This window comes from Zalophus californianus, chromosome 1 (genome assembly GCF_009762305.2).
Source record: "Zalophus californianus isolate mZalCal1 chromosome 1, mZalCal1.pri.v2, whole genome shotgun sequence".
NCBI lineage: Eukaryota > Metazoa > Chordata > Mammalia > Carnivora > Otariidae > Zalophus > Zalophus californianus.
This window is the reverse complement of record NC_045595.1, coordinates 214,059,211-214,071,797: the sequence shown is the minus strand read 5'-3', so window position 1 is coordinate 214,071,797 and position 12,587 is coordinate 214,059,211. Positions and strand designations below refer to the sequence as shown.

The window sequence follows — 12,587 nt, the reverse complement described above, 5'->3', positions numbered from 1 at the left end:
GCTGGTCTGGGATGTGAGATGTCCCTCGAGCACAGGCCTCACTGGGCTTTGGGAAGCTGGGGGGGACGCAGTGGCAGACCCAGGGTGCTCCTGCAGTGTAGCCAGCTCTGGTCCAGCCGGGACAACCCGGGCCCACACAGGGAGGACCTGCCCCAGGGGGATGCACTGTCCCCAGGGAAGCAGCCCAGTCCCCAGCTTGCCCACTGCGTGGCTTTGGGCATCCATGCGTCCCTGGGCCCGGGCCCTAGTTGATGCAACAGAAATCCTCCGAGACCCCGGCCCTGAGCATGACCCCAAAATGTACAGGAGGAAGGGTGCTAACAGCTACCTGCTGCCCAAACACAAGGAGTGTCCCTGTGTGAGGGGGCACGGCAGTCGGCGGGGATGCTTTCTTTAAGGTATGGGGACTTCCTGCCCTCGGCTTGCTGCAGGAGCTACACAGCAAACGGACGTGCCTCAGACGGACCTAAAGTCCTGAAGACCAATCTCTTTCTTGCTTCGGGGGAGGCTGTGGAACACGGACCCTGGATGTGTTATCCCGTGCCGACTGTCTGGGCAGCAGGAAAAGCTGCAAGTTACCCTTGGGAGGAAGGAACGGACCGTCCACCTTCCACCTGTGCCCGGGGCCTCACACGCTGCCGACCCCACGCTTTCCTCCCTCACGCGGCTCCCCCTGCGCCCCTCCGCGGGGCAGGTGCATGGAGTGCACGGAGCGCCTCCTCCGGGCTCTGCCTTGGCCACATGGAGGATCAAAGATGAGGAAGACATGTTGGCTTTTGCCAATATTTTTGGTTTTACACATTGGGTGTGAAGTGGTCTCTCCGTGTCTTCAAAGTTGTAATTCCAGGGACCAGAGATAGCGGGCACGTCCCCCCCCCCCCCCCGCCATTTGCTGGCTTCCTGTAGTTCATTTGTGAAATATCTATTCAGGTCTTTGCCCACATTTTACTTTTTCTTCTGTCTTCATTATCGGTGTGCAGGAGTAACAGCTGTAACAGCACGGGGTCCTCGCCACCCGTGCACACTCCGCGGTCCGCGTGCGCCCCGAGCTCACCCCCCGGGGGGCCGCGCATCCGCCCGCACACGCTCGCCTGCCCCCGCGGCTGCCTCCAGCCTTCCCCGTAAAGCGGGCCCCCTGGCAATTCGTTCTGTCAGTCTGTCTGAAAATGACCTTAGCTGGCCTTCATTTGTGAAGGCTGTTTTCACTGGTTTTAGAATTCAGGGCTTACATGTTTTCCGTTCGATGACGCTGAGGATGTTTGTCCGTGAACGCTGAGCTTCCCTCCCCCGTGGTGTCGCTGCGCCCTGTGGTCCCAGATGTGTCTTCTCCCGCTGCCTTCAGGCTTCTCGCTCTGTCTTCTTCGTCAGCTGCCTTTGTCCAGGCGTGGATCTTTGTATTTATTCTCCTCTGGGTCTCTGATCTTCTTGGATCTGTGGTTTGGTGTTTTTAATCAAATTTGGAAACATTTTAGCCCTCATGCATGTAAATGTTTCCTTCTGTCTTCTCTTTTCCTTTCCTTCGGGAACTCCACTCACCTGTGGGTTAGGTCGCCTCATATCGTCCCATGGAGCATGGGTTCTGTTCACGTGTATGAGAACCTTTTTCCCCTTTGTGTGCTTCCATTTGGGTAATTCCTGTTGGTGTCCCTTCGGTTCCCCGATTGTCCCTTCTGGACGGCCAGGGGGCTGTCGGTCCCATCCCACGAATGTTTGAATCTAGATATTACCTTTCAGTCACGGGATTGCTCTTCTGCTGCTGTGGTGTTGACAGCTGCCCGGATGTCCCCATTCCTTGCTCGCCGCGTGCGTATTTCCCCAGAGGCTCTCGTCGGACTCATCGGAGAGTCTGCGCCTGCCAGCTTCAGTGTTTGTGGCTGTTCGTACATTTCTGTTCAGTTTTTTCTCTCAGTTGTAGATCACACCTGCCTTCTGCATGAGCCTCCAGCCTCTCGACTTGTTTGTCCCTGGGTCCCTGGACACTGGCCCCAGGTGTGCAGCTCAGGAGCTGGACAAAAACTTGAGAGAGGTTTACGTGGTGAATTTGGGGCTCCCCCTTCCGGGGCTCCCTCCTCTCTCGGATATTCCCCTGCCATTTCTAGCCATTTTGGAAGCTCCAGACTCTCTCCTGGGGACCCCCAGCCAGCCAGCCTGCCGCACCCACTCGAGTGCCATGGTCATGTGGCATGGGGTGAGGAGTCCTCAGAGGGAAAGTCAGACAAACATGAACCATGTGCATGTGATTCCCTTGGTTCAGGGGTCACGGCCCCTCCAGTGTCTGCCTGCCCTTGGCCACTGTCCAGAACCTTCAAAAGGTTGCCCACACAACTGTGTTTGTAATCGCTATCAGCAGGAGGGCCACGGTAGCCTGCATCAGAAGCTGAAAGTCAGGAGGCAAACTTTCAAAGACAATTTCAATGCATAGTGAGCCACTGCAGCTTCTGCAGCCCATGGGGACAGATGGGGACAATGGAACCCCCTTTCTGCTGACATGGGAACGGAGCGCCCGGCAGCGTCACTCCCTGTGGCTCAGGCTCCCCGAGGGCATTAGCGAGCTCTTCCATCAGCCACAGACCCACCACGGGGAGCCACACTCTCCCTCTGCTGCTCGACCCCCACCATTTGTGGTCTTCCTATGTGGTTGCCCAAAGGGCCTCTCCGTGCACCGACCCTTTGTTTCCCCAGAAAAATGTCTCCACCCATTTCCACCCCCACCCTCTCTCTTCAGGGCTCAGACTCAGAGCCTAGATCTGGACTCCTCTGGTCCTCTCCTTCCCTGTGGACCTGTCCCACCATAATCCCTGAGATGCTGGCCACACCCTGGACATAAACGTCCTCCTCGTGAGCCCCACATGCAAATCAGTTCATGCAGCTTGAGCTCTGGGCAAAGGCTCCACAGCTCGCCATTCGCATACCAGCCCTGTTTTTCCGTGCGCACCTCACCCTCGAGGCTGATAAGTGATTTATGGAGGAACAGCATGCATGGGAGCCCAGAGATGGAGCTGTTGATGGAGTCCAGAGAAAACCTCATGTGGTCCGAAACACAAGTGTCTAGAGGTTGCTTCGGAGGTCAGAGCTGGGACTGGAGGAAGCAGAGAGGGCTCCCTGGAAGAGGTGTTTTAGCAGCTGGACCTTGCAGGACGGGCAGCATCAGGCGTAGGGGAGTGGGAGGCACGGAAGGCTGAGAAGCACTTTGCACAGATGATCTCTTCGGGTTTGGGTGCATTTGGGAGCCCACACTCATGACAGGTAGTGAGGCTGGGAGGTGAGCAAAGCCAGATGGGGGAGTGCCACCGGTCTGGGGCCTGCCGCGCTGTGGGTGCCCGAGCCGTGTCTGTGGGTTAGCTCTGTGGCCCCGGGGCAGCGCTGGGACACTGCTGAGGGTCGCCCGTCCCTCCTTCTTGCTCTCAGACGTTCGGCGCTGCGGACTGGGAGGTGTTCCACATTGGAGAGAGGGTCTTCCTGGCGGTCGCTAACAGTCACAGCTATGACGTGGAGATGCAGGTGCACAATGATTCCTACGTCGTCAACTCGGTCATCTACGAGCTGAATGTCACTGCGCAGACCTTCGTCAAGTTCCAGGAGATTCCCACCTGCAGGTTTGCCTTGTGGTGGGGCGGGCGGGAAGGGCAGGGTCCAGGGAGCAGCTCGGCCGGAGCCTGGCAGTGATCCCAGAGCCGCGCGCCCGCGTCTGTCGGGGTGCACTGTGGCCTCACGGCGCCGCGTGTGCGAAGCTCCTCCAGCTGCAGCGACTTTGGGGCTCCTATTTGTTACCTTGGCTCTACTTGCTTTCCAACTGTGTGCTCGTCTGTCTGTCTGTCTGCTGCAGTTCAGTGATTTTTATTAAAGCCACAGATCTGTGCAACCACCACCAGGTGGTTTTAGGCCGTTTTCATCACCCCAAGAGGAAACCCCACCATTCAGCTGTCATACCCCCCCTGCCCTGGCAGCCAGCCGTCTACCTTCGTTCCCAGTCCTGGACATTTCATCCACGTGGAATCATGGGGGAGGCAACCTCTGGTGCCCGGCTGCTCTCCTTGGCCATGGTCTCAAGGTTCCTCCACATGGTGGCTTTTCCGGGCTGAGTGATATTCCATCGTGCGGGTGGATCCATTCGTGGACCCCATCCCTCGCCCGCTGATGGACATTTGGGTTCTTTCCACCTTTGACCGAATGGCGTGGCTCCGCAGAGTGGAAATACACCTGCTTTGGGGGCCCAGCAGGGACTCACGGCCAGACGGCTCACTTCCTGCTGCGCTCAAGCAAACCCGGCGTCTGGTAGGAGCCGCGATGCAGACAGTGTGAGTCTGCTTGCTTCTCCCCATCTCGGCCGGTGGACGCATGCCCACGGCACCGCACGCCCGCCACCCGCGGCCGCGCCTCAGGGAGCACAGCAGGGGCTGAATCATAGAGTCAATACTGGTTATAATCATTACTTTGGCGCTGAATCATAGAATCATAGCTGGTCATTACTCGAGGTGGCCCAGATACGGTCCTGCTGGTGGAAGAGGGCAGAGGTGGGGCCCCTGCTGGCCTCAGCCCTGCCCCTGAATGTCCCAGGGGCCCATCTGAGCCCTTGCTCAAGGCCAGCGCCCTCGGTCCCCACAGGAAAGGGACCTGGAGGCAAGTGTCCACTGAGAGAGGGTGGCCTTCTGCTGCCTGAACAGGCCACAGCTCTGAGCGGCCGCACACAGACGCACAGGCCTGGCCTCCGGCGTCCAGCTGAGCCCTGCTTGCTGCATGCGGGGGGCCCGGCTTCCCCACCTCAGAAGAATGCGGCACATGGGTTTGCAGTAAGAAATACAGCTTCTGAACGTAGGAGAACGTTTCTCTGTCGGTCCCCGAACCAGTATCAGGCAAGGAGCCACAGGGCAAATGGGTGACCTCACAGCCAGTGTCCTCAAACCCTGCCTCTGGCGGGGGCTGGGGGTCCTACACACCCCCCTGGAGTGACTGCAGGCTTGGGACCTCTTCTCCGATTCCTTCCACTGCTTTAGAGTGAGAGATTTGGCCCACATTCCACCACAGAACTGAGCGAGCCCACTGTCTACGGATGGATGAACGGATGAGCAAACGGGTCCCTCCACATAGCGGGGTATCATCCAGCCTTAAAGGGAGGGACAGTGACCTAGGCCACCACACACAGACCTTGGGGACACCATGTTCAATGAGATGGGCCGGCACCAAATACGGTGTAACTCCACCAGTACGAGGCCCCCCGAGCGCTCAAACTCAGAGACAGAGGGTAGGGTGGGGGCGCAGGGCTGGGGGAGCTGGTCAGTGTTTAACAGGAACAGAGGTTGGGTTTGGGAAGGTAAGAGTGTCCTGCAGACGGATGCTGGTGATGGTCGCACGGTGTTATGAACGTACTCAGCACCACCGAACCGTACACTTGAGGATGGTTAAGACAGCACAGGTCATGCGAGTTGTATTTTATAAATTTTTAAAATGTTTAAAAAAATTTTAAACAACTGGTTTGCCCTTCCCTGGAATAGACCCAATTCAACGTGTGAGAAAATCACTCTGGCTCTTGGGGTGGCACGGGGCCCCTGGGTTCTGGGATTAGGAGGACTGGCTTGGAGCCGGTGCCCCGGGGTTCACTCACGTCTACCCCCCTGTCTCCACAGTGCTCTGGACTGGGAGTTTTTCTCGGTGGGAGAAGATTATTTCCTGGTGGTTGCCAACTCGTTTGATGGAAACACCTTCTCTGTAAACAGTATTATTTACAGGTAAAGAGCCTCCAAAGGCTGCCCCCTTCCTCGTCACCTGAGTTTCCCTGGGCCATTGAGGGTATTGGCCTTCCCTGCAGGGCAGGTGACCACCCGCTGTAGTTAGTTGCAGGCTGAGCCTGGGTCACGCCCTGGGGTTGGACAGGCGGCCCGTGGATCACGCTGACGCGCGCCACCTCTGGATTCTGGCCCGTGCTACAGACTTCCAACACCGTACTTTGAGAGTTCTTGGTATTTTATTCTATGAGATGTTCCCGTCCAGGACTGTGGTGGGTCTCTCCCTTTATCCCTTCAATACGGGTTTGCGTGTCCTCATATAGGCGCTGGGCCTTAGCATTAAATTCACTCAGGGAGGCTTTCAAGTTTTGTGAGTACAATACCTGGGGTCTTTTCCTTTCCATTTCCAGCTGCTTATCATGAGTTAACCGTTAACCAAATTATCATCTCAGGTCTGCTAGCTTTTCTTAAGAAGAGTCTTGTGGAACTTCTAGGGGTATAATTACATCCGTGAGTACAAGCCACTCTGCCTCCTGATCTCTAATGTTTGTGCTCCTTACTAGTTTTCTTAATTAGCTAGAAATTCAAGAACAATCTCGACGGCTCAGGACGCCGCCGTCTCCCCAGCGCATGCGACTGACTTCAAGTGTTTGCGTCCATAATAGCGCACGAGTTGGACTGCAGTTTTCTTTTGGGGACTTACCCTTATCCCATTTGATCTGGAGCCCAACTCAATAATACACATGCAGAGTTTTCCACCTACACCCACAGACTGGGATAGTTCAGAGAGTAGGTTCTCTTTTCTCTGCGGTTAGCTTAAATTCGGCTATAAAGCCGCCTGGGCTTGGCTCCGTTGCAGGGGTGTCTCTCGAGCAACTTCCCCAATTTCTCCCATGGTTACTGGTGCAACCAGTCTTTTCACCTCCTCTCCAGACAATCTGAGTCGTCCGTACCTTACCAGAAAAACCACCGATTTTCTTTAGACTTTCTAACTTATTAGAAAGTAGAGTTTTCAACATGACAAAGGAGTTTTTAAAATTCATGTGGAAGCATAGATTTTCAAAGGTCGCCAAGAAAATTTTGAAAAAGAATAGTGAAGGGGGCTCCCGTCGCTTGGAGACAGCGGATGGTTTCTGCCGAAAGTAAGCATGCAGGTGGAGAAGCGCGCAGCCCGGAGGAGAGCCCGCGGTTTACATCCTGCAGCGCGATCGGTGTCGTGTTTCCAGTCAATGGGAAAAGGACGCGTACTTGTAGGTAACCTCCCGTCCGTCTGGAGGGAAACAAAGCTGTAGCCTGCTTCACATCATGTAGAGAAATACACTTCACAGGGATTAACAATCTAGATGTAAAAACTTAAACAGCAGAAACATTAGCGGAAAGGCTAAGGTGACTTTGACCGCACAGCTGCACGGGAAGTCGTGGGGACCTCCTCCAACGAGGCCTGCGGAGGCCACCAGGGCGACTCCCACACCTTCAGGGTTTCTGCGGAAAAAGCATCCCATTCAAAATCAAAGGAAACAACTGACCACACATTTGACAGAAAAGCAACCTGTACAAATTGATAAAAGCCTGAGCCATGGGCAAGGATATGAACAGGAGTGACAGGAAGAAAATGCAAAAACTGTGAGCGAACATGAAGAGTTGTTTCCTCGAAGCCGGAGGACGGCACACGGAGGCCATGCGGGCAGGAGCCACCCAGCCTCCCGGGAAGTCACCTGGACAAATACCCAAATGAAAACACTCCTGCCCTTTGACCCAGGCGCCCCGCCCTAGGGGCTCACCCTCAAGAACCCCCCGCCCGTGGATCCCCTTAGGGGGGCAAAGCCTAGAACCGCTGGCTCTGCGGGAGGCACGACAGGCAGGGGGGTGGGGGCGGGCCGCCCAGCGCTGTGCCAGGAGCTGCTACCCGCTTTGAAAACAGAGGGGCGCCACGCCGGTGTGGTGACAGGTGTGTGTTTGGGGGCACGCGCTCGCCGTCCACACCGGCCCCGGGAGCAGGGGGAGGTTCCAGCTCAGCCCCGACAATCAACCTTCTGGCACGGCCAGGATCCCGTCCGTGTCCCCCCGCCCAGAGCTGCGGGGTCTTGGACAGGGCAGGGGGCCCATTCCAGGCCTCAGGTTCCCTCTTTGCAGGCTGAGTATGGCGCGGGGAGCTTGTGCAGCTGGGGGGGGGGGGGGGGGCGGAGGGACAGGTGCAGGCCTGGAGAGGGCGCCACCGCGCTTCCCTGCTGGGCCTGCAGGGGCGAGGCTGACCGTGCGTCTCCCACAGGTGGCAGGGCTACGAGGGCTTTGTGGCTGTGCACAGCCTCCCGACCTTCGGCTGCAGGGACTGGGAGGCGTTCCGCACCGCGGCCGGCTCCTACCTCCTCTACTCCAGCGCCAAGGAGCCCCGCTCCCGCGTACTGAAGCTGAGGACGGGCTGATGGCACCCCCGCACCCCGCCCAGAGGCCTGGGGAAGCCAGCGTTTCGCCGTCCCCGACCCACGCCGCGGGGACACCTGTCCGCCTCGCTGTCCTGGTAACCATGGCGGCCAGACGGGGCGGCCGGGCAGGTGGCCCGCTGGAGCCCTTGCGCGTCCTGCCGGGATTTCTCTTGAAAAGGAAAGTTCACACAAAATGTTACCTCAAAACCAGTGGGGCCCCATCACCATCCGCGGTGGCCCTCTCCCGGCTCCCCTGGCCAGCCCAGATGCGGAAGCGGGCTCAAGGCTGTTTTAGTGTTTTGTACCAGCTATTTATTGTATTCTATCTATACAGAAATATATTTATGACGCTCTTTACCCAAAGCATGGCAGTGTCTGTGTGTGTCTGGGGAACAGCCCTCCGTAAACAGGTCACGAGGCAGCAGGACACGCTCCACCGCCACAGGGCCGTGGGCCTTTGAGGCTCTAGTCTCCCAGAACTATAGGGAGCTGCTTCCTCTGGCCTCAGTTTCCCCAGGAATGCAGTGGGGGTTGGTTTAGGTGAGGAATCACAAGGGGTGCCGGTCAGGTGTCCCACCCGTGAGAGACCGGGCCCGTCCATGGGGTCCCTGCGGCTGTGCACGCCGGCCAGCTCCCCAGTCACTGCAGCCGGCCTCGTGGGCATGCAGGATGGACTTGGAACGCCTCCTCGGGGCTGCGCTCGCTCAGCTCCTCTCAAGTCTGACGCCCCAACCCTACAGCAGGCGGGGGCTTCCTGCTTCCCTGGGAACCAGGGGGGGAGGGGAGGTGCCCTCACCACGAGGTGCCCTCCCTCCACCAGGCAGGGCTCCTGGATGTAAATCAATGCTGTGTGCTGGAGGCTTTGCTGGGGCGGCCCCGTGGGGTCTGCACACAGCCAGGAGACCGGGGGTGGGGCGAGGCCAAGCCTGTGCCATTACCCATGGCCACGGGCTCTGGGAGAGCGAAGGCCTGGGAGGGGAGATGGAGCCGGGCTGCTCAGGGGCCCACACTTATTTCAACGCTCTGCCGCTTCTGTCTTGAAATTCTCGGTGATCTTTGCCCAAGGTCACAGAGCAAGGGGCACAGTGTGGCTCCAGCAAGCCGCAGCCTGGCTTCCCAGGGCCACACGCGTGTGAGAACCGAGTGCCCGTCCTACCCACTCCCAGGAAGGAAAGCTGGGCCTCAGGCTGGGCCAGATGGGGATTTCCCGACCAGAAGCTGGGCCCTCTTCACTTCCAAAAGCTGGGATTTTTCTAGAGCCCCCTTCAGGTCAGTAGTGGGCTGTGTGCCTCCGGGAGGGTTGGGGCTGATCTCAGATAGGACATCCCTCCCAGGGAGAACCACAAAGGGCAGGGGGTGGGGTTCTGGGGCCCCAGGGTGTCTGGGCCACATGGCTATGGTGACAGCCGCGGGTCCGCTGGTCCAGGGAAGCCAGCTGAGGGCGCTGCCTAAAAATGCAGGACCTCTAGTTACATTTGAATCACAGATAAATAACAAGTGCTTTTACTTTTAGTTGACATAGATCACCAATACTGCACAGAACATCTTCTAAAGTATGTTTGTGGTTTCCTTGAAGTTCAGATTCGAATGGGCATCCTGTGCTTTGGTTTGCTCCATCTGTCCGCACTCTTTGGAGGGGCTGTGGCGGACGAGACCCTCTGAGGGTCGGCTGGTGGGGGCGGGTTCTGATTTTATCTGAGACGTGACACAAAGAGGAGAGTCAAGGCAATCACGGGCTGGGGTGGCCGCCCCGCGATGACTCTATGTGTCAACTCAGAGGGGGTTTCTGGGTGAGATTAACACAAGTCAGAGGACTCTGGGTAAAGCAGACGGCTTTCCACAAAGCAGGGTTCTCCCCAGTCAGTGGGAGGCAGGGTTGGAGTGATCAAGCAGCCTCCCCAAGCAAGGGGGATTCTCCAGCAGACCGCCTTCAGACTGGAGATGCACCTTTGGCCCTGCCTGTTGTCCCCCAGGCCGGCGGCCCTCAGCAGCCTCTGAAACCCTCTGCACCTTGTGACAAAGCTCTTCCCCCTCCCAAATCCGTCCCGTCGGTACGGATGCTCTGCAGAGAGAGCCCTGGCAAGCACAATGGGCTGACAGACAAAGCACTCAGGAGTCAGGACGTCTTGTGTTTGGTGCCACATGCTATTTCCCAATCACCCAGCCTCAGTTTACCCACAGGGGATGGCCAGCTGGGCGCCGTCCCACGCAGCTCCTCTCTCCCTGGAGTGACCTGGACAGACATGCACCAGCTTCCTCTCGGCCCAGCTGGGGTCGCTGTGGTGTCTGGCTCGCCCTGGGGGCCGGGGGCCGGGGGCCGGGGGCCGGGGTGGCCCCCAGGGAAGAAGGAGGCAGGTGACGCAGCGGCACACACAGGGGGAGCAACCGCATCCCCGCCCGGGGCTTAGCCCACAAACCGTGCCACCACGTCCTCGGCACAATATCTGTTGTCTGTTCTCCTGGGTGGAAACAGAAAAATGTAAATCAAGATTTGTTTAAATTATGAATGCAAACAAGAGGGGAAATGGACAGAACGTTAAAATATTTACATCTTTTCAAGTCAGCTCTTCTGGTTTCTGTCCTGTGGAACGTTTGCAAGGCGGCATGCGGTTTCGTGTGAATTTGCGTGTGATTTGACGCGACCACATTCTTGTCATGTTGAAAGCAGTGCTATCCTTCGACGGGGCAGTCGTCTGGGGTTTGCCGAGCCGGGCACCTTTTGTCAATCCATGGGATTCTCTTCAAGGGCCTTCACCGTGATAAATAAGGTCATTTCTTCGAAGTCGTGATTGCCTGGAGAAATACTGTCCGTGGCAGTTTCTGCCGGCCCTCCTCACTTCCAGGCTCCCTCCTAAACCCGGACAAGGCTCAGCACGGCCAGTCCCGCCGGTGCAGCCAGGATGGGACTTTGCCTCTTTCACAGTCTGTCCGGTCAGTAAGTGGGGGAGTGCCGGCAAGTTCCTCGTGCTCAGCGGTCATGGCTTCCGGCGTGATGGGCTCCTCTTCCAGGCACCTCTGAACCTCACCACCACCAACACAGCCCTCGGCCTCTGCCACACACATGCACAGCCTCCCGCATGCACACCCACTCATGCACACACCCACTCTCACACACATGCACACACACACAGGTGTGCACACGTCTTCCAGTCCCTCTAGCCAAGTGCTGTCTTGGGCGGCTCCCCTGGCGCCTGGCGCAGCTGAAGTTCAGCACCGGCTGACGGTCCAGGTGGCAATGGTTGTCTGCTCACACTAAGTGCCCACTATGTGCCAGCTGCCCCGCCTGGCCTGCGGACACACACATGGCCACACAGTCCCAGCCACGACTAAGCTCCAGAGGCTAACACCCAGATTCCTCGTGGTGAGCCTCAAGGCCCCGCATGACCCTGCTGTCTCCTCTCCTCCGCCCCCTGCCCAGTCCCTCAGGCTGCGCCCGCCTCCCCGCACCCGGGTCATTCACATGCTCCTTTCCAGGCTGGCATTCTTGTCCCTTGCCTCAGCATTCCCTCACCCAGCCCCTCCGAGAGGCCCTCCCTGACTCAGGTCAACAGAAGCCCCCACCCCCAAACTCCACCGCACAAAAGACAGCCCTCTCTCCAAACCTGGTCGCACTTCATCGCACAACACTTAGAGAAATTCAGAGCTCACATGTGTGCCAACTCCTTTGTGTCTAGCTCCTCCTCTGGAACTTCGGGCCCATTCTTTATGGGCTCCCAAGCCGTCTCCACGGTGCAGGTGCCCCAGACGCTCCCAGCCTTCCCCTGCTCTAGGCGTACTTTGCTGAGAAGACACAATACAGTGGGATTGTGCAGTGCACAGCTTTCCAGTCGGATGAGGGGTTCAAGCCCTGGTTCTTCCCCTTACTGTGTGCACTCGAGCAAGTCACCAAACCCCCTCACCCTTGGTCTCCTGGGGTCTCTCTTGTGTAAAATAGGGAGCCCCCTCCCCCCGGGGCTGTGGCAGGGTGGCAGGGTGTGGACACCGCATGGCCCATAGCTCCTGCACACGGGAGCAGGTTATGGCTGGCCCTGCCTCATCGCCACTTAGCTGCTCAAGGATGTTTTCCCAAACAAAGTTGGCATACCGAAAATCACCTGTGAAAGAAAAAGGCTGCCCTACGTTTGAACATAGATGCATTGATTTAAACCACATGCTAGCAAATCAAAGCGATCAGTAACACAGAACGCCCAAGGGGGTTTCCTCACTCCTGGAAGGACCGTTTCTTCTTAGAGCCTTGGGAATCATCTGGCATGGTAGCAGCACGTCAGCAAGCCTGGAGGAGAGCAGAGCATATCAGCAAGACGTGTGGCTCTGTGACTCTGAAGCAAATTAAAAATTTTACCTTTAGTTTTATTTTATTTTTATTTAATTTATTTAATTTTATTTAATTGAGAGGCACAGACCTAAGAGTCCTGTTCAGGGAGTTTTGCCCCTTGTATAA

At 57.4% G+C, this 12,587-nt stretch overlaps 1 protein-coding gene across 1 annotated transcript in view; it reads left to right on the top strand.

Moving 5' to 3' along the window:
• The window catches only part of TSPEAR (thrombospondin type laminin G domain and EAR repeats), a 162,938-nt gene extending 154,792 nt beyond the window's left edge, over nucleotides 1-8,146 (top strand). Inside the window, exons 10-12 of the mRNA XM_035728722.1 lie at nucleotides 3,409-3,596; nucleotides 5,625-5,726; nucleotides 7,993-8,146. Coding sequence (XP_035584615.1) covers nucleotides 3,409-3,596; nucleotides 5,625-5,726; nucleotides 7,993-8,146 — 444 coding nt within the window. The remainder of the gene's footprint in view (nucleotides 1-3,408; nucleotides 3,597-5,624; nucleotides 5,727-7,992) is intronic.
• The last annotated feature ends 4,441 nt before the right edge of the window (nucleotides 8,147-12,587 follow it).